General features: G+C 35.3%; 2 protein-coding genes and 2 long non-coding RNA genes across 4 annotated transcripts; all 4 read right to left on the minus strand.

Moving 5' to 3' along the window:
• Positions 1-215: 215 nt before the first annotated feature.
• On the minus strand, positions 216-1867 carry LOC125197169 (ABC transporter E family member 2-like). The gene is made up of 5 exons (XM_048095879.1): positions 1798-1867; positions 1506-1691; positions 1151-1420; positions 821-1066; positions 216-739 (listed from the first exon to the last, which is right to left on the minus strand). The coding sequence occupies exons 1-5, from the start codon at positions 1816-1818 to the stop codon at positions 620-622; spliced, it is 843 nt and encodes a 280-aa protein (XP_047951836.1). The 5' UTR covers positions 1819-1867; the 3' UTR covers positions 216-619.
• Positions 1868-2103: 236 nt separating this feature from the next.
• On the minus strand, positions 2104-2874 carry LOC125197170. The gene is made up of 3 exons (XR_007172003.1): positions 2824-2874; positions 2637-2754; positions 2104-2401 (listed from the first exon to the last, which is right to left on the minus strand). It is a non-coding gene; the product is annotated as an uncharacterized LOC125197170 (long non-coding RNA).
• A 788-nt stretch (positions 2875-3662) lies between these two features.
• On the minus strand, positions 3663-5282 carry LOC125197338. The gene is made up of 2 exons (XR_007172047.1): positions 4512-5282; positions 3663-4238 (listed from the first exon to the last, which is right to left on the minus strand). It is a non-coding gene; the product is annotated as an uncharacterized LOC125197338 (long non-coding RNA).
• A 2430-nt stretch (positions 5283-7712) lies between these two features.
• On the minus strand, positions 7713-11714 carry LOC125195103 (putative transcription factor bHLH041). The gene is made up of 8 exons (XM_048093299.1): positions 11596-11714; positions 11394-11501; positions 11190-11307; positions 10925-10939; positions 9437-9505; positions 8703-9071; positions 8247-8618; positions 7713-7848 (listed from the first exon to the last, which is right to left on the minus strand). Exons 1-8 carry the CDS (start codon positions 11712-11714, stop codon positions 7738-7740), a joined length of 1281 nt encoding a protein of 426 aa, XP_047949256.1. The 3' UTR covers positions 7713-7737.
• Positions 11715-22577: the final 10863 nt, after the last annotated feature.

Consider the following 22577-nt stretch of genomic DNA (forward strand, 5'->3'; position numbering starts at 1 on the left):
TCCGTCCCACAAAAGATGTCACATTTGTGGAACGACACGGTATTTTAGGAGGTTTGGTTGGAGAGAGAAATATAATTTTTATATTCATGTGAGAGAGAACTTTTTCCAAAAAGGAAAATGTGACATTTTTTGTGGGACAAACTAAAAAGGAAAGTGTGACATCTTTTGTGGGACGGAGAGAGTAATAAGTTGAAAAAAAATAAATGGATCCTAACAAAAGTAAACGAAAACGTATCACGCAATTCAAGAGTGAAAAAAAGAGGTAGGGCCTGGATGGGGTTTTTAAGATCCTCTGGGCCTGAGTGTGTGCAATAAACGTTTATAGACAAAAGCACCGCCAACACATCGATCCTTCTAAACCCAAACCCCTCTAATCTGACTCTGCCACTCCACTCCACTCCAATGAGTTGGTCCACGTGGTCGGGCCTTTTTTCCTCGTCGTCTTCCTCTCTGCTCCCTCCTCCGATAAATGGTTCTTCCTCAGACGAGTGGGAGATGGTGTACTTTTATGAAGATATGACAGCTGTTGTTGACGATGTAGTGGATGTGGATGTGGATGTGAATGTGGTCCACGAAGAAGGTGGATGTATAGAGCCAAGAGGGAGCATATTGCCGCAAGTTAGTCATCCATATAATAGTGATATCCAGTGGACTGCTGCTCCAGATCCTCAGCCGACTCATGTTTGTTCATTCTAGGCCGGAAATTTGTGGGGTCCCTTCGGCATGTGATATCCAGGTGCTACATATCGGAAAAATGGGTTACTGGTTAACCATGCCATCATGGAAGAACGTCAGTAAAAATGGATGTGATATGGCTTACAGATAAGAAGAGGTTCATTCCAGTCAAAAGGGATTGAGGTGAAGTTGCAACACAATCAATCGATGGCTCTCCCTCGTACACAATCACTCTATCAGCAAGGTATGTTGCCATGATGAAATCATGCTCCACAACAAATGCAGGCTTCTTCGCTTGACGTATGAATCTCTTTATGACTTTTGAAGCAACAATACGCTGCTCTGAGTCAAGAAATGCACTTGGCTCGTCTATCAAGTATAAATCAGCTGGCTGCAGCCATGCCAAAAGAAAATAAGTGTAAAATGACAAGCAAAACACCAAAAAAACACACAAATTATTCACTAGGGACCTCACCTTTCCAAGACAAAGAGTAAGGCCAACCCTCTGTAATTCCCCACAAGAAAGATTCACCATCTTTTTATCCATCAATTTTTCAATCAATAGTGGTTTCATCACATTGGATACAAACTGAGGATCCATATATGAATCAGGAATGTTTGTATGCAACACACTTCTCTCGTTACACTCAAATTTAGTACGCATTTTTGGTGGCTTGTAAGAGAATTTGAAGTCTGGAATTTCCGAATCTGAGCCTTCTACTGAATCAGGCTTCATCAAGCCAGCCTAACATTTGAAAGGACTACATTTTCAGCATAATAAACAAAATTAACATGTTCATTACAAGTGAACAAACGACGCAACAATGTACCAGCATCTGTAGGAAGGTTGACTTTCCCGTCCCATTTTCTCCAAGCAGTACAATAATTTGAGAATCAGTGAATTCACCCTCTTCAACCTTGAGCCTGAAGTTTCCATTAGTCTTAGTCATGCTTGGATACTTATGTCTTGCACATGTTTCACTTTCCTCGGCACTTTCTTGTGGAGTTTCAGCAACCTGAGAGAAGTAGATTATACGGTTATTGACATCTCAGTTGCCCAAATACTAGTACGACATGTTAGCAGAAATAAAATAGGACTTACATCAAATGTTAGAGATTCACCTCTAAATGTAAAATTTTCATTTGGCACAAATCCAGCAAGGAAAATATTAATTCCTTGTCTGACAGAGAATGGAAGAGTAACAGCCCCATATTTACCAGGTCTCCCATATAGGCAGCATATGAAGTCCGACAAATAATCAAGCACACAAGGATCATGCTCTACCACAATCACATAGCTGAAAACAAAGATGACAAGTAAGATTCTCATACTTGGACAGTTAACAGGAAAAAATGAACATCGATCACCAACATATTAGGTTGACGCAAGGATCGGATGACTCGGGCAGCTTTTAATCTTTGTTTAACATCAAGATAGCCCGATGGTTCATCAAACAAATAGATATCTGCATTACGTAGAGTATTGCAAACTTCTGAAGCTCTCCACCCGATAAATTTCCCACATTACGGTCCATAACATGAATCAAGTCAAGGTCAGCTGCAAGTTCCTGTTCATATTTCTCTCATCTGCCTGAGTAAGAAATTGGCCAACGTTGCGGTAAAGTAGAATAACTTTAGCGCCAATTTTGCCTTGGATTACTTTAGGCTTGCGATTGCCTTGAAGAAGGTTAGGGATGCGATTGATGTGCTGGGGCTTGATGGATGCCTGAGAATAAATGCGATGAATGAGTATTAACAAGGGCAAAACATTGTAGCAACATGAGCTAGCTAAAACCTTCAATTTATCTTTAACAAAACTATTGAAGTAATTGTGCAGCTCAGATTCTTGAAAGAAATTTATAATTTCTTGCCATCCAGGAGGATCCTATAAAGAAGAAAAAAACTTTTTAAAAAAAGAACAAGAAGGAAGGGAAGGTGAATGAATAGGTGAAGAAAGTTACATCAAAGCGTCCCAAGTTAGGTTTGATCCTCCCAGATAAAAGTTGGATGGCAGTGGATTTCCCAATGCCATTTCGTCCCACGATGCCCAGAACTTGGCCAGGTCTCGGTATAGGTAATCTGTGAAAATGTTGGAGAAATTAGAAAGCAAGCAAGTTGCGTATGAAAGTGCAGTTGAACAGAAGAAACCTGAGCAATGACGATGGGTTGTATCCTTATGGGAGGCGATGGGGATGCGCGTATCTCTCTCTGTTCATCAATATTTAAACTTGAAATCAAAATCAAGAGAAATCGTAATTCAAAATCAAGAGAATTTCAATGGCCAGCCTCTGTGAATAACCGTTCAAAATATACTTAATCACCATTAATGAAATTTCCTTAACTATAGAAATATGATACGTTATAAAATAGACATGTAATAATAAAATACAAATTCTAATATTGTAATAGAGTCATTTTGCCAAAAACATTCCATATATAATAATAGAGTCATTTCCGTTTTTAGTAAAAGTCAACACATTTTGCCACACCTACTTTACACTCTCTTACTTTTTTTCTCTCTTCATCTCTCTACTTTTTTCATATTCCACTTTATTCTCTCTTTACTTAACTCACCTAATACAATTTTTCTTAATCTCCGTGTTCAAAAGAAACGCCCTCATTACTATGTAACGGAGGGAGTACAAACTTTAAATATTTTAACACAGTATCAACACAATGTAAAATTTCAAGATTTTGATCTCATCACAATGTCAACATGGTGTAAGATTCCAAAAAAAATTCCAAAATAAATTTATACTTTCTGCCTAGAGATATCTAAGATTTACTAGCTTATGAATCGCTTATTCACTGCTTTTATGCTTTTATGTAGTTGGTGTTTCTGTGCGTGCATTGCTGGTTCTAATGAGCTTAAAGCTTGCGTTTATTGACTGCCAACCGATGTTAATAGAGTGTACTTTTTGTTGGATATTTGACACAAAATATAGGACACTCAAGGATATAATATGGAGGATTAAGTGCAATTAAACTTCTCACAAAGGATGTATACAAAATACACACAAATGAGGTACTTCAGCACTACAAAGTTTATTTCTCTTTATCAATGAGCCGTAGCTCATTTCTTACTCACTCTTGATTCTAATATTTGATCAGTTACAAAGAGCACCAACTAAGCTACTTATAGGTAAATGAAGTTAAAAACAAAGTTAATATTTGCTAGCTAGATTACACACTTACATTACGTGTCCCACTCTTGATTTACATAGATGATGACATCCAATATTATCCCCAAAATTCACCGCCTAATGATGTAGATGGAGCGTGGCTTTCATTTAGTCACGAAGAGATAAACTTTCATCCACACAATAACATCAACAGAATATTTGGTTGATGCAGCTTCAACGTGACCTCCACCAAGCTACTTCTTAATTTTGAAGTAATTGAGTTTAACGTCCTTCCTTAGACTCAATTCTTCAAGTCTTCATTTCAAGCATAATCATAGATCTTTTAAACACGTCGTGATTTAGTAGTTCCGTAAATATATCCGTAACTTGATCTTGTGACTTGCAATACACCAACTCCATGTCATGTTTGTACACATGCTCCTGAATAAAATGATAGCGTGTATCAATATGCTTACTTCTTACATGGAACACTGGATTCTTCGCAAAGTGCTATGGCGGACTTGTTATCAACATATATCTCCGTCGAGCTGAAAGAAAAAGCACTATCAGCTACTGTTTTTATATTTTTATATTGGAGATGTTGTCTTACTCGATCTTTAAAGAAAAAAGCTATAGTGACACCCTCAACATGTGAAGCTGAGCATGTTGCAGCAAGTTCAACGGTGTGTCATTCCATTTGGTTGAGAAACTTACCCAATTTTTGGGATTTGCACAAAAAGGCCTGACGGAGATATATGTTGATAACAAGTCCGTCATAGCACTTTGCGAAGAATCCAGTGTTCCATAAAAGAAGAAAGCATATTGATACCCGCTATCATTTTATTCGGGAGTACGTGAACAAATATGATGTGAAGTTGGTGTATTGCAAGTCACAATATCAAATTGCAAATATATTGAGGCACGATATTTTTAGAAGATTGAAGATCGTATTTGAAATCACGATATTTTTAGAAGATTGAAGATCGTACATGAAATGAAGACCTTGGAGAATTGAGTTTAAGAGAGGATGTTGAGTTTATTAGACTCAATTACTTCAAAACTAAGAAATAGAAATAGCTGTTGGAGATTATATAGCAGCTGCATCATCCAAAGAAATTTGTGATGCTATTTTGTGGATGAAACTTTATCTTAAGCCACGGTCCATCTGCACATATTAGGTAATTAAGTAAATGATGGCGTCATCTATGTATGATCGAGAGTAGGACAAGTAGTGTAAGTGTGTAATCTAGCTAGCAAATATTGACTTTATTTTCAACTTTATTTACCTATAAATAGCTTAGTTGATGTTCTATTACCAGATTTGTTGAATATTTGACACAAAATATAAAACACTCAAGGATATAATAGGGAAGATAAGAGAAATTAAACTTCTCACAAAGAATGTATTCAAAATACACACAAAAGGAGATGCTTCAGCGCTACAAAGTTTCTTTCTCTTTATTTATGAGCTATGGCTCTCTTTTTACTCACTCTTGATTCTAATATTTGATGTGTTACAATGAGCACCAACTAAGCTATTTATAGGTAAATAAAGTTGAAAACAAAGTCAATATTTGCTAACTAGATGACACACTTACACTAAGTGTCCTACTTTTGATCATACATAGATAATGCCATCATTTACTTCATTAGATAGACATCCAATATTATCCTCAAAACTCACCGCCTAATGATGTAGATGGATCGTGGCTTCCATTTAGCCACGAAGAGATAAAGTTTCATCCACGAAATAGCACCACAAATTCTTTGGATGATGCTGCTGCTACATAACCTTCACCAAGCCATTTCTTAATTTTGAAAGTAATTGAGTTTAATGAACTCAACACTTTTAACATTTGAATATGATGGACTGAGATCAACGTTGTTGACACTGCTGTATTTTACTGAATCTTCACCATGAATGTTGTAACGCTGATTGCAATAGAAAGGATGCTTAGGACTATATATTTATGACTTTGACTTATAAATCTCCTAATATTTTTTCAAACAACACTTGTAATCTCCTGAATTTTGCAGAGGCATGCACCATGTGTATTACTATTCACATATATCTTCAATAAAGTTGAAATTCGGTGTTTGTTAAATCTTCTAAAGCACATTTAGTAATTAGTATTACTCGTCATTGTGATAGCTGCTTAGTTTAATTCATGCAAGAAATTTTGGCGATTAACAAACCTCAACGTTACAATCAATACATCACAGCACATTCTGCGTGTCTATCTTATTACAGTTAAACCTCCTCAAATTGTGGCCTTGCAATTAAAATACCTTGCGTCAGACTACCATATTTTACCCTTTTTTCTTCTTTTAAAAAGAAAAGCCATTCCTTCGTAATTTTAGTTGCTCAGCTGCATGTTGTACGTAAGATTTCTTTCGACTAGTTAGCCTACTGAAGTTCGAAATCTAAACTTAAATTGTACATCATCTCAACTTATACGTTAAGATCGTCATATATACAGGTTTATCACTTACATATAGCTAGGTTATAAAGATTCCAACACAAAGTGCGTTTCTTTCTCAAATAATATAAAATTGAAAGGGTTATATTCTAATGCTTATAGCATCCTAATCCAAAATCAATACCAAATCTCCACTTTTAGATTTTAAAATGAGTGGATGAGATTAAATCTTACGAATCTCAATAAATAGTAGACAAAATATCAACAAAAGGGTAATATCGTCATTATGTTATCATATGATAATTTTCGTGAATGTTTTTTTATATCAACATAGTGTATTACAACTATCAACAATATGACATAAGAATATCAACACTAGTACAAAAAAATATCAACACATATTTATTGAGATTTTTACATGATTTTATTGACATTTTTTGATGTATTTGTTGATAAAAATTTGGTTATCAACATTTACGAAAACTAAAATAAAAAATATCAAATTTCATCATCCGAACGTCGTCGGAACATATGCAATTGAGATCTCGTTGGAATCCTTATAAAATTATCTTTAATTTAATATATTTTTTGCGAAAAAATAATTTCAATCGAGAGAGTTACGTAAATTTAAAGTTTTAAGATGATTTTAATGAGAGGGAATTGCCATTAATACTCTCTAATTTTATTTATTAATTTTCTTAATTAAAAATATAATCCATGTGGCATTATTTCAACCACTAGATCTTCTAATCTAATGACTAAGATTTAATCTTAATTTGAGATTGCTAATTAGTTACCAATTCATCACTCATATATAAATTTACTTTTTAACATTCCCTGTCCATAAATAATTGTTTCACTCTGACTCGGTACAATATTTTAAAAATATATAAATTTTTTTCAAAAGAATATGGAAATAACGTCTATTTAGGCTTTAGGAATGACTTACGTACGTAATTTCATGAAATGGCATCGTGCCATGGGGAAGATTTACAGGGTGGAAATGATTTGCGGTCCAAAGTGAAACAACTAAACAATGAGAGAATAAAAAGAACAATAAATATATGTGACCAAATTTTGTACAATAAAAAATTGATTTATATGAAAAAAATCGATTTATTTATGCATTTAATTAAAATATATGGACGCATATGTAGTATATTGAATATGCATAATATTGTGGTCATATATTAATGATTTGTGTGTAAATTTTTTACTTTTTAACCATAAAATATTATTAATGCATACTTTAATTTAAATTTGAAAAGTAATATAGAGGCAATTCAAATATAAAAAAATAAAAAATAAAAATTGAAAATGAGGCTGAAGACTAATCAAGTCTTTTTATCTTGTCCACTAACTATATTTATTATTTTAATATATAATTAACACATCAAATTATTAATAGTATAATCTTTTTTGGTTGTTTATCGTTATTCTAAAGAATATCTTTTTTTACTTTAATAAATAAGGGACAACTAACTATAGTGGATCATGAGGGAAAATTAGGCTTTGCTGCCCTAAAAATCCATGATTGCATCGATGTGGTTGGAACTGCAGATGTGGGAATGGGTGTCATCAACAACTCTTCTCACTGCTTCTTGGAAACCAGACTCGTCAAATTCATCACCCTACACATAATCCAAATTCAAATTACAAATGATATAGTACTCCCTCCGTCCCTTGTTACTCGCACTTTTCATTTTAGGCAGTAAATTTGCGATTGATTTTTTCATGTAATAAAATTAGAATTTTAAGTATAATGAAACATCACTTAATAAAGGACCTCTTAACTTAAACTAACATATTAATTAAATGCATTAATTCTAACTTAACTATAAATAGTGTAAGGAGTTTGTTACGAGCCGAAAAGCAACAGTGCAAGTAACATGGGACAGAGAGAGTATTTATGTAGACTAACTCAATGTTAATGTTGATATCAGATAAATCAAACCAGAATTTGACTAAACTTCGTGATTTAATTGACTATTACCCCATTAAAAAATTATAGAAATGGGAAATACATTACCTCAACCTTGTATCTGAGGACTAGGCCATGAACCGGAAGTGATTCAACAAACCTGGTATTGGATTTTAGAGATACCAAGCTCACTTTTCTTCCCTGCTGTTTCAATAGTCCCAAAACCCGAGCAACCAAATCCGACAAGCTGCATTCTCTTGATCTCAAACTAATTCTCAAATCCAATAATCGCGCTCGTGACGTTGATGATGGAGCCATCATCTCCACACTCACCCTTTGACTACTTGACCCTAATTCTTCTCTTGGAGCTGAGGAGAGTTGCATTTCCAATATAGCATTTCTCGTTTCGAGCTCTCCCAATTGTGATCTCATTGACCTTAAATACTCAGCTGTTTCGCTAAGAAGCGACGCATTGTCCTTCTGTATTTGGAAAAAAAAAGTTGGATCCACAATTTAAAAATGAAGAAGAAAAAATTTAGGTCAAAGTTTCCAATATATATATACCTTAGAAACTTGAGGGACTAAATGTCTTAGAATATGGAAGCTATGGCTTTGCTTCTGTCGTCGTCTTCTTTCTGTGATTGCATGGTGCATCTGCAAGCTGTTCCTGGCATTTAGGTTTCTGAAGAAGGAAAGAGATCTGGCGAATAGGCTGTTGGAGTTGCGATGAGTAGAAGCAACTATAAGTGGTTCAGGTTGATAATATCTTGTAAAGGCAGAGGGAGGAGTAGTCATCACTTGCTGCTCTTCTTCTGTTTGGATTAAGGAGTGATGAGTGCTAATAAATGGAATGTCTACTGATGATGATGAAGAAGCTATTTGCTCCGGGGAATGAAGATGAAACCGGCTTTGAATCTCCGATTGCAGATTCACCTTAAAAATGGGATCATAATTATTGACTAAGAGAGAGAGAGAGAGAGGGAGAGGAAGTAAAGGGAAGGAAAAACTAAAAAAAAAAATACTCCCTCCGTTTCTTCGTAGTTGAGTCATTTTTTCATTTCTGAAAGTTTCTTCATATTTGAATCATTTCTATATATGGTAGTTTTTTTCTCTTTCTTACTTACTCTCTCTACTTTATTCACGTTATACTTTATTCTCTTTATCTTTCCCTCTCTCTTACTTTTTTATCTATTTATTTAACACACCTAACATTCTTTTCTAACACTTCGTGCCGAAAAGTTTCGCCTCAACTATGAAGAAACGGAGGGAGTAGTAGAAGTACATGTACATCACATTACCGGAGGCTTAGTTGAGAAGCCTAGTTCAATCTCTCCGGCGGCGCAGCCCATAAACACGACGGTCTGTAATAATTAAACATATGACCATGTTTATTGGAGACTCTCTACCCTCAATCTCAATGAAAAAAAGAAAAAGAAAAAATGCTCAATGATTACTCTCTCCGTACCCCTAGTCCTAGAGCGTGGTCGGCCGGCTGGCCAAATAAGACCAAATGGTCTTTCAATTCACTTTTTTATTAACTAATGAGGTCTTGTCATTTGTCATAATTTTATTGGTTAATATATATTTTATTTACTATTATTTAAATATCTTTTACTTATTATATCAAATTCATATAAAAAATATCTCTTATTCGTCCACCAAAAATATTCCTATACATGAACAATACGAATTTTTAATGAAAAATTAATAAAGTAAAAGAAAAAGGCAAAAAAGTACGTAAAATAAAAGAAAGAGTGAAAAAAAAAATTAATTAGAAGAGAGAAAAAAAAAGTTGATAAATTTTAAGTTTGAAACAAGTAGGAATATAAATAAGGATAATCACTTGAGAAAAAAGTTTTTGTTTTTTGATGAGACTAATTTTTGGATAAATCAAAATGGAAACATTTGATGATATTTTTTTGGATGGATGGAGTATCAAAATTCATAATTTTTCATCCCCTATATAAATAGAGACCTAATTTAATATAGTATTACACAAAAAAAAAACGCTTTTTTTTTTCTCCATATGTATTTACTTCTTCTATTCTACAATTTCTTACTCTAGTTCATTAGCATAAGTTGTTTACTCAACATCATGTGTCTGTCTTTAAAGATGTTGAACGAGCTTGTAAGCTCTTTTTGTTTTGATGAAATGTCCATGTTAAAATTTATAATTGCTCGCAAATCATGCATAATATGATAGTGAAAAATGAAAAAAATATGTATCTGAACTATTGTGATCTAACTGAATTTATACAAGATCGACGTGGACAAAATAATTGTCAAAGTGAAAATGGAGAAGAGAATGAAGATTTGGTATATATTCTACTAACAGAATTGCTAACTTTTTATATGAAAAATAATGTCCAGCAACTTCCTAGTAGAAAAGCTCTCAAACCATATGTTTTGAGCACTAATTCAGAAATCGCAATTGAATATTTAATTTTCAGCATATGCTTTTAGCATTAATTGCATATAATTAATTTTGTATTTCAACAGTTGTAATTTATAATTTTTTGTTTATTTATTTAGTTTTGTTTAGTTTATTATTTTTTTGTTATTTTATAACTTTTGCAATAATATCATGTTTTAATTAATTAATTATTAAAAATAAAATAAAAAGTATGGAATATAATGAAATGATTGGGAGTGATAAACTATCAAATAAATAATGTATAATGAATATTGATAATGTAGAAAAAATAAAAATTAATTAAATATTAAAAAAATGATTGGTTAGATTAGGTTGAGTGATTATAAATAAACATGATTTGAAGAAAGCTAACCTTAATCCCAGCTACCTGTTTGATCAACAACACAAACAAAACACATGATTATAAGCAGTACCAAAAAATAGATAAAAATCAGTGTGCGTGAGTTGGCCAAGCGGTAGATGCCTAGATGGATAATGCTTGAGGCCAAAGGTCTCAGGTTTGAGTCTTTTGTGGCGCGACCTTTAAGTTTATGTTAATTTAACCATTCCAAAAAAAAGAAGATAAAAATCGTAGTAGGAATATTTTAAAGCACGAGTAATGTAGTGTATATACATACCTGGTAGAATTGCAGCTGGGCTGCGTTTTCACTTGTAATTAGCATCGTCGTTAGGAGGTAATCAACGTCCACCTCCATGTAAGGGACGTTGTTTATGGAAGTTAATCCAGGCAACCACCTGATAAATTAATATGTATGCAAAACAATAATCTAAGAAAGGGATATATTTCTACTATAACTTTAATAATTTAGTTGCAAATATACTTGTTATCGACGTACTTAACTGATCCGCAATATGCACTGAAAAGCCTTGTAGAAGCAACGTTCCCAATTTTCTCTTCATCATAAAATCCATCAAGAAATAGCAAACAACTGCATGCATGTCCATACAATTTTGTCAATTATATATAAAATCAGCACATATATATGAAGGATGACGACGAAGATGAAGATATATTTATGCGACCTGGATGGGAGGAGTGAATAAGACCAGAGGCAAATGTAAGTAGTAGATGGAAAGGACTGCATTGTATGGCGGAGAAAGGCGGCGCGCTGAGCTTCACCGAGGAGAAAGATGGATTCCATAATGAAGCTTTTCACAAACCCTTCTCTTCCTATGAATAGTTTGTGTATTTAAATCACATTTTTTATGTGTATATATAGCTCTGAAAGATTTGAAAAGTATTCTTGTGCAGTTATACAATTAAGTAGGGTGTCATCAATTTGATTTTAGCCAGTGTGGGCCATTGAATGCAATAGGAAAGAAGGTATGAGCTGGAAACTGAAAAGTATAGCACGTGGGAAAAGTATGTATATGGAATTTTGGATGGTCAAAATTCCAATATTTTGAAAGATGGGGGTCCTTGATAGTACTAAATATATGAGTCATTAATAACGTGGATACTAGTACTACGATATACTAATAGCAATAATATTTTTCTGCGTGTTGTGATTTAGTGATTAAGGGCGTCCGCATCGCATACGCGATGCCGTCTCGGTCTCATCTCAACAAGACGAGACAACATCGAGACAGCGTTGCGACGCTCGTCTCGTCTCGTCGAGACGAGACGAGGCATCTCGTCGCGCGACGCGTGCCGACGAGGCCGGCCTCGAGCTGGCGAGACGACGCGCGCGCCGGAGTATGGCGTTACGCCCACTCGCCGGCCCGCGAGTGGGCGTCGGAATTATGACGTAATATATTTTTTTTTATATAAATTCAAAAAATTCGAATTTAATAAAAAAAAAATTTAAACGGTCAAATGACCGTTGTATTCAAACGGTCGATTTTTGTAATTTTTTTTTCTTTTATTATTCTATAAATATACTTCATACTGCATTCACCATTTACACACAAACACTACTCTCATTCCTCTTCCATTCACAACACTCATCTATTCATTTCTCTCAAATTGTTGAAAAAATGTCCGGCGATGGAAACTCCAGCGGCGGCTCCGGCTCCGGCAGGCGGCGCTCCGGCGGGTTCGACTTGAACTCGTTCGACGATTGGGCGAGCATGTACAACTTTTTGGGTACTCCCGGTTCGTCGCCGGGCACCCAAGCCTCGACCACTCCGCCGGCGTACCAAACACCACATTTTGATGTGGATGCATACATTGTCCCTACCCCCCAGAGGTAATCGCCGGGATTATCCCAAATTCCGGAGAATTTTTTGGCGCCTGAACGCACTTTGCCCGACTGGCCAATAGGTGGAGGCTCGGCTTCGGCTCCGGCAGGATCGGCCTCAAGATCGGCGTCAATGCCGAGGAGGAAGAGGGCGACCACGAGGTTGTGGGGGACGGCACCCGTCATCCATACAGCCAAAAAGAGACGTTGGCTCTGTACGACGCTTGGATCAACGTCTCGTACGATCCTGTTGTTGGGAATCAACAAACCAACAAGTGTTTTTGAAAAAAAGTCACTGAAGTTTACAACGCACGAAGGCCGAAGAACACCTTTGCCCGCAACTTGAAGATGCTCCGCAGTCATTGGAACCGATGCGACAAAGATGTCAAAAAAATTTGCGTGATATATAGGGCAGAGGCGGCGAATTATCAAAGCGGAGCCAGTGGAGCCGACATTCTGAGAGCGGCGTTGCGGGTCTTCAAAGACGACGTCGGTAAAGATTTCAAGTTTGTCGATGTTTGGTCGCAAGTCCACCACCTTGAAAGGTGGGCTGGCGGTGTCGAGTCGGGCTCGAAACGCACGAAGCACACGGCGCGTGGCCACTACTCGTCTAGTGATGGCGGGGAAGGCAACTCCTCACGTGAGGGCACGCCAACCGATGATGCAGGGGGGTCTTCTTCCGGTTCACGGCGTCGGCCGCAAGGGACCAAGGCGGCGAAGGCGGCGAGAGCGGAGAGGGAGAGGGAGGGGCCGCGGCGAATCAAGCCAGGCGGGCTCGGGCTCGGGCTCCGGCACGGGCACGGGCTCGAACACCCTAATATCCATGTACCTGGTCGCCACGATGGCTGACCTTTCAAAAATGATTCCTGCCCAAGTTTCAGCCCATATGGACGGAATTGAGTGTATGAAAGCTCAACTTGGTATAGGGAATCGATCTAACTTGGGTGCACCGCCGACTTCGGGGGACGATGATTCGCCGGCGGAGTAGTTTTTATAGTTTAATTTAGAGTATTTTAATTATGTATTTTTTTTTATTTTTTAGGATTTTAAATTATGTATTTTTTTTATTTTTTAGGCTTTTAAATTGTAATTTTTATTTTATTTAATGAAGTGTGTTTTATTAAATGAATTTGTTGGAATTAAAAATAAAAAATGAAATTGAATGAATAGTTAAGAGATGGTTAAGAGATGGAGGGATGCATATGCTGTTTCTTAGTTAAGAGATGAGCTGAAAAGTACAGTGGGGCCCATGAATAGTTAAGAGATGAGCCGGTTAAGAGACGGATAAGAGAGAGGGATGCGGATGGCCTAAGTATTAATTTGATGATGTACCAAAATAATGGATCACATAGATTTAGATGACATGCCCATCTTCCATTGCATATATAGAGTATCTAGAATATTGTGAAGTGTTAAGCCATTTAAATACTTCTTTCCAGAATTCAACATAATTACAAATCAATGTTTCCTTCGAAAAGCAACAATCTACAAGTAATTTAATTATAACTAATTAATTTAATACTACTGCAAGTTATCAGATTATAACTTGTCTATCTCGGAGTTATATGACCAAAAATAATCTAATATATATGTTCTTATCATGTTTTGTTTATTTATTTTCCATACCAAATTGCTCCAATATTAATTATCTTTTGTAATTTCTATCAAGTAAAATAATATTTATTTTGAAATTGTATTTCAAGTTGTTTATTAAGAATTCTTTATTAATTTTCTCTTAATAATGAGTTGTATTTAGAATGTTATATGCGTATTATAATGATTTATGAATGAGAAGATTTGCAATTCTCGGAACTGTACTATTATTTGATGAGAGAGAAAAAGTTGTTGAATATTTTCAATAGAAAAATTAATAAAGTAAAAAAGAAAAAAAATTGCTTAGTGTTTTAAAGTACTCTTCTGTTCGTTTCTTCATAGTTGAGTTATGTTTCATTTTGAGAAGTTCTCTCATAGTTAAGTCATTTCTATATGCAGTGGAATAATAATTAACACTTTTTTTGCTCTTTTACTTTATTCTCTCCACTTTATTCATTTTTTACTCTATTTTCTCTATTTAACTTTTTTATCTATCTACTTAACACACTAAACATCCTTTTCTTAACCTCCGTGCTGAAAAGTTCTGCCTCAATTATGATGGAACGGAGGGAGTAGGAAAGAAGAATAAAATAAAAGAGGGAAAATTGTTGAGTGATAGGAAAGAATAATAATAAAGTAAAATTTAGAAAAAATAAGTAAATTTTTTAATTATTTTCTAAATAAGTAAAGATTCTTATTTGTGACAAACAAAAAAAGAAAAATAGATCATGACGGAGAGAGTACTATTTAATACTCCCTTCGTCCCATAGAAATTGACTAATTTAGGATAACACGGGTTTTAATGTCTAATTACTAATTGGTAAGTAAAAGACAATAAGAAAAAATAATTGAAATAATATAGTGAATGGTGGGGTGCATGAATGATAAAGTAAAAGAGAGGAAAACAATGTTTATATAAATGTACGTACTATTTTTACGGAATGGACTGAAAAGGAAATTCAACCTATTTTTATGGGACGGAAGGAGTATGGGTTTTTATTAGTATTCAATGTGGAGAGATTGTTACTCCCTCCATCTCATAAAAATAAGGACTTTAGGGATAATACATGTTTAACCCAAAATTAATAAAATATGAGATAAATAAAAGAAAAAGATAATTAAAGTACTACAGGTGGAGAATGGTGCTTATCTGAGTAAAACTTACTAAATATGAAAAAGGAGTTAATTTTGTGGGACTAACTATTGGAATGAATAACTAAATTCATTAGATTGATTTGTTTGATACATCGTACATGAGTATATATAGGACTTTAGACATAAATGTTTTTAGGAACTATACTACACAATAAATGTTATTCTATTTTCCAACACTTCTAGGAACTCATGTATCCTCTTTCCGATACTCTTGGGACTCATGTTCACTCTTTTCAACACTCCCCCTCAAGTTGGTTAACGGGATTCCCGATATCCAACTTGCTAAGGACTTCTGCAAAATTCCTTGCTCCTACTGCTTTTGTCAGAATGTCTGCGAGTTGGTCTCCAGATCGAACAAATGAGAACTCAATAATTCCCTCTTCAATTTTCTCTTTGATGAAATGTCTGCCTATTTCAACATGCTTTGTCCGATCATGTTGGACTGGATTTTCTGCGATACTGATTGCAGCTTTATTATCACAGTAAATTTGACATGTCTTATGTGACAAAAAACCCAGTTCACCCATCAATCTCCTAAGCCATAGTACTTCAGTTAATCCATGTCTAATCCCTCTAAATTCTGCCTTTGCACTTGATAATGTCACGACCTTCTGCTTCTTGCTTTTCCATGTAACAAGGTTTCCTCCAACAAATGTGAAGTATCCTGAAGTGGATCTTCTGTCGACTGGGTTTCCAGCCCGATCGGCGTCTGTATACCCATGGATATCCAGATGTTCACTCCGTCTGAAAATTATTCCATGATCAAAGGTACATTTGAGATACCGAACAACTCGCAGTGCTGCTTCAAGATGGTTGCTTTGGGGTCGGTGCATGAATTGACTTATCACACTTACTGCATATGCTATATCTGGTCTGGTGTGTGAAAGATAAATCAATTTTCCGACTAAGCTTTGATACCTTTCTCTATCAACAAATTGAGCTCCTTCAGTGATTTGAAGTCCATGATTAACTACAATCGGTGTGTCTGCAGGTTTACAATCCATCATGCCAGTTTCTGCCAGAAGATCCAACGTGTATTTTTTCTGATGTATAAAGATTCCTTCCTTTGATCTCAAGACCTCAACTCCCAAAAAGTACTTAAGTGCCCCCAGATCTTTCATTTCGAATTCTGTAGTCAAATTCTTTTTGAGCGCTTCTATTTCTTCAGAGTCATCTCCTGTAATAATCATGTCATCAACATAGATTATCAGACATGTAAGCTTACCCCCCTTTTTCTTCATGAAGAGTGTGTGATCTGCATTGCTTTGTTGATAATCATACTTCTTCATTTGCTTCTGTGAATCTTCCAAACCATGCTCTAGGAGACTGTTTTAAGCCATACAGGGTTTTCTTCAAATGACATACTTCCCCATCTTTAAAGTCTTCTTCGAAACCTGGAGGGGCCTCCATTGTAAACTTCTTTCTTCAGTTCACCATGTAAGAAAGCATTAGTTACATCAAACTGGTGAAAAGGCTAATCTTTACTTGCTGCAATAGAAAGTAATACTCTGACAGTATTCATTTTTGCCACGGGCGAGAATGTTTCAGAATAATCCACTCCATATGTTTGGGTGTACCCTTTAGCCACAAGGCGAGCCTTATATCTCTCGATGGACCTGTCTGGTCTTGATTTAATAGTAAAAACCCATCTGCAACCTACAGTCCGTTTCCCATTTGGAAGTTGACACTTTTTCCATGTTTTATTCTTCTCCAGGGCTTTTAGCTCTACCATCATTGCGTCCCTCCAATGCTTGATTTTTAATACTTCCTTTACTGTCTGTGGAATTTTCTCTTCTCCATAGAGGGCTGCTTCAAATGCCCTAGCCAGTTTGGTTAAGTTTGCTCTTGCCACACTTCCTACAGGATATTTTGACCTTCTGCTCGTTCTTTTAGGTGAGTACCGTCTGGGTGGAATTCCACGAGTACTTCGGATAGGTCGAATGTACTGTCCGGTGTCTTCATCTATAATCTCTTTCTCTCTTCTCCTTCTGTAGCAACATTGTCAGTACCAATATTAATAGAGTTCTCAAGATTGGTTACCTTAGATATCGGAACAGATACTGTCGGGGTGTCACCTAGTTCCATAGGTTGGGTCGTGTTCGTGGCATGCTCGGCGACAGATGTAGTTGGCTCTGGTAGTCCTTCGGTAGAGGAGTGATTATTCGGCATAGGCAGCCAACTTATCAAGTCAATTGTATTTATTTCCTTCTCCTCCTGACTCGGAAGTTGGGTGGCGTAAAAGAATTCGGTTTCTAAGAAAGTGCAATTCATTGTGGTGATAACTTGGCGGGTTTTTGGATTATAGCACCTATAGCCTTTCTGATGAGCCCCATACCCAATGAAAACACACTTATCTGCACAAGGTGAGAATTTGGTACGCTCATGTTTGGGGATATGGACAAAGACCGAACAACTGAAGATGCGAGGTTCGAGGGACAGGGTAGGAGGTATTTTAGACATGGTGGATAATTTTTGGAGAGGGTTTTTAAGGTCAAGAATTTTGGTGGGAAAACGATTGGGGAGATATACAGATGTGGCTATGGCTTCGGGCCAGAAAAAATTTGGGACTTTGGAATCAAGGATAAGGGCTCGGGTTATGTTTAGGATTGCACGATTTTTTCTCTCAGCTACCCCGTTTTATTCCGGAGTGTAGGCACAGGATGTTTGATGGATAAGACCTTTTTCAACACAAAAATCTTTCATTTTAGTGTTGACATACTCTCCCCCATTATCGGATCTAAGGACCTTGATTTTGGTTTGAAATTGGTAAGCATCATAGTATAGAAATCAGAGAATTTTGAAAAAACATTTGATTTATTTTTAAGAAAATATACCCAAGACATGCGAGTGCAATCATCAATAAAAAGAATGAAATATCGAAATCCATTTCCCCCAACTACTGGCGAAGGGCCCCAAACATTAGAGTGTATTAAGGAAAAAACAGAATCAACTCTAGCATTACTAGATTTGAAAGATTGTCTGTGGCTTTCTGCCAAAAGGTATGTCTGACATTCAAAAGCAAAGTTTTTAGGAGAATTCGGAAATAAAATATTTACATAACTCAAGGACGGATGTCCTAACCACCTATGCCATAACCACATTTCTCGTTCTGTAGGTCTGTGAGCCAACATCCCTCTGCCAGTTTGAGCTACGTCGTCCACATAATATAACCCATGGTATTCAATGCCACGTCCAATCATCATCCTCGTCCGAATATCCTATAGAAAACAACATTCAGGCTGCATTAGGAGTCTGCAGTTGAGTTCTCGTGTTACATGAGAGACATACATCAATTTTTGTGACAATGTGGGAACATAGAGACAATTAGAAATTTTCAATGTTGGAGATATTTGAATAGTTCCTGTCCCTTCAACCGGAACAAGATCCCCTCCCGCTGTCTCAATATAAATTCTTTTTGACTTCGTTAATTCCCCAAAATCAGCCCTATCATATGACATAGTGTCCGTTGCTCCACAATCAAATATCCATCCCCTATCATCTCTAACTCCTGATTTATTGACTTGATAAGCCACATAAAAATCAGAATCATTATTTAGGACTGAAAAATGATTCCTACATTCTATTTGGGGTGTTTTTGGAATATAAGTACTAGTCATAGGCCTGTTTTGCAAATTTGGGACTTCATAGGGTTATTTTTCTAAAAAACTCATTTTTGGGGGTGATTTTTGAGAGAGGGAAGAAATAAAAGGGTTTGGACCTTCAATTGATCGAGTAAACGAAGCCCTCGCCGCATCTGCACCCTTCTCGCCTCCTTCACCATTTCCCCACCAGCTGCCTGCCGCCGAGCTCTCGATTGGTCGGCTGCTGTCTTTCCCAGCGCCGGCGGGCACCGGGCTGCCTGCAGGGATGGCGTTCCCCTCTACTCCTTCTCGCCCAACCGCGACTCTTCCTTTCCCAGTGTTGTTCTTGTTTGCTTTGTGACCATCTTCCCACCATTCCGAGAAGCCGACAAGTTTGAAGCACGTCTCCTTGGTGTGCTTGGTCATTCCACACTCTGTGCAATAAAGGTTTGATTTGTCTAACTCCCTTTCGATTGTTGTAATTCCCTCACGGTGGTAGTGCCGATGAGCTTTGGTGAGGCGGCTGGATTCCTCGGAATTGGAGTTGTGGTGGTGGTTGGGCTACTGTACGGTTTTTCTGAGATTGGATAGGGATGGTTTGTTGCCTGATCTTGGCTGATTAGTTTGGGAAGGATATGGAATAGTGATGAGGAAAATCTGAGTTCCAAAGAACTAATTTAGGATCAATTTTTTCCTGCTCTTCATACCATATTAGATTGAATAACTAAATACATTAGATTGATTTGTTTGATACATTGTACATGAGTATATATAGGACTCTAGACATAAATGTTTCTAGGAACTATACTACACAATAAATGTTATTCTATTTTTCAACCCTTCTAGGAACTCATGTATCCTCTTTCCAATACTCTTGGGACTCATATTCACTCTTTTCAACACTAACCAGGTGGAAAAATAAAACTATTTATAGGACGGAGTAAAAAATAAATTTGTTATTCAAGGATTTCATTTCATATATTGATTGACAAAGGGTTATTGTGTAAAAGTACATAAGTAGAGCTATTAGTTTATTTCTGTGCATTAAATACGGCAGCGTTTCTTTCCCAGTTCTCCTTCAATTTTATTTTTAGAGTGAACTGCACCAAATATTCCTAATTTTTTTACTTCTTGTACCAGTAATCCCTAAAAAAAAAAATTAGCACCAAATGACTCTAACATTAAATATAATCACGAATGAAGCTTTTTTTAGCCACTTTTTGGACGAAAATGCCCAAATAACTTGAAGGGCATTTTTGGCAATCCCTAAATTCGCTGACAGATGAATTCTGTCATATTTCTGTCAGCAGCTTCTTAAGTGATTTCCTAATAAGTTTTGGTACTTCATACGTGATTAAAATTTTGTCAATATTTGTACAAAAAAATTTCTTATGTCCCTCTATTTCTAGTCAGTGGTAACAATATAGTAGTACTAGGTCATGTAGGAAATTCATTGATAAACAGAAATATGAAAAAGTGAAGTTATTTATGCAATAAAATCCAAATCAATAATACATAAAATAAAAAATATTTCACATTTAATTAAATGATACAATAATTATTTTATTGAAAACATTGATATTTAAAATATTATTTCATTATATATCATCGAACTAAATTCTTACTCTAAGCTTAACTTTAAGACGATTTTTATGATTGATATTTTATTGAGAATTTTAATTTAGCTCAAACTGAATTTTTTAACATCATATGAACATTCAATTTTTAGATATAAATTTGCATATATAGTTTCTTGCCATTCATGATAAAATTGAAACATGAGTAATATTTTGAAAAAATTAAAGCATGTGATATTAGCTATTTAATCCTTCAAGATTTTTTTTATTAATAATAGTATTTGAAATAAGAAATTTAAACTTATAAATTAATACTGCAAAATTAGGATATTTTCTTTACAAATAAAATTGATCTATAAATGAAAAATAAATTAGGGAAAATAAACACGTAAAAATACTAAAAAATGAGTTTTATAAGGAAGAAATGGTCTTATTTTATTATGTTCATATTAATTAATGCAGACAATATGATAAATATGTATATTGTAAAAAAATTAGAAAGTGTAAATAATGGAAAATTTTTAATTACGTATGAAGTACAAAAACTTATTAGAAAATTACATAAGAAGTTGTTGACAGAAATGTGGCAGAAATCACATGTCAGTAATACAATAGAGTGATAAAAATACCCTTTTAGGGCCTAGTACAAAAAAACATGATCCGTGATTATATTTGAAGTTAGGTCATCTGGTGCTAATTTTTTTATTAGGAGTCACCGGTGCAAGAAGTAAAAAAGTTAGGGATATTTGGTGCAGTTCACTCTTATTTTTATTATATATACCTTTTCTCATTTGGATTCATTTTTTATTTTTAGTGTAAATTTCCTTTCATCACCTTTTCCCCATTATTATCATATTTATTTTTATTGTATAACATTTGCTTCTCAAATATACCTCAACTAACTTAAATAAGCTCTTATAACAATTTTTTCCATTAATTTCATTTTATTGCGCTTAGACTAAATTAATAAAGCTCAGATAGGTAACAAAATGCGCTTTCTTATTTTGTTTCTTTACTTATTTGCTCCCTCCTACAAGGTTATCATGTTGTGGGAATAAATTAGTTGTCACGCATAAAAATTAATCAAAGGTTCAAAATTCAAAATATTACAAGTTAATGAAATTAAAAAATAATTAAAAAATTAAATTATATAACTTATACACTAACTATTAAGTATTCCCTCCGTCCGATTAGAAGTTTCACTTATGGGCGGCACGAGTTTTAAGAAATGTTAAGAAAATTGGGTGGAAAAAAGTTAATGGAATAAGGTTTCCACTTGTAAATATTGGTTTTAAATGAAATGTGAGTTAGTGGAAGGTGAGACCATATTACCATTTATGGTAAAGGTGAACCGGGACTTCTATTCGCGGACAGACTAAAATGGAAAAACGGGACTTCTATTCAAGGACGGAGGGAGTATTAATTAAAATGTAGTTAAGAAATTAAATTACATTTAATTATAATAAAATATAATTTATTAAATTTAGAAAACAAATCGGATAATTCGGGTATACCCGATCGGATATCGGATCATCCGATACCCGATAATCTAAAATTCTCACTACCCGGTCCGATATCCGAAAAATCAGGTTTCAGGTAACCAATTATCCGACTTTTTCGGGTTTGGATACCCACCCCGATACCCGATAATCTAAAATTCTTACTACCCGATCCGATATCCGAAAAATCGGGTTTCGGGTATCCAATTATCCGCCTTTTTTGGGTTTGGATATCGGGTATCCAATACCCGACATCCATTTTGACAGACCGACCCATGGATACTCAAACCCGATTTTGCAAGTATTCGAGTCCGAAAAGTTCAATATTATACTCACATCCCAAGGAACACCCCTTCCTTGGGCGGTACGAGGGTTTTTCAACTTTGTTTTATGTGTTAAGTGGAAAGAATAAATAAAGAG

Source organism: Salvia hispanica, chromosome 6, assembly GCF_023119035.1.
Source record: "Salvia hispanica cultivar TCC Black 2014 chromosome 6, UniMelb_Shisp_WGS_1.0, whole genome shotgun sequence".
In the NCBI taxonomy this organism is placed as follows: domain Eukaryota; kingdom Viridiplantae; phylum Streptophyta; class Magnoliopsida; order Lamiales; family Lamiaceae; genus Salvia; species Salvia hispanica.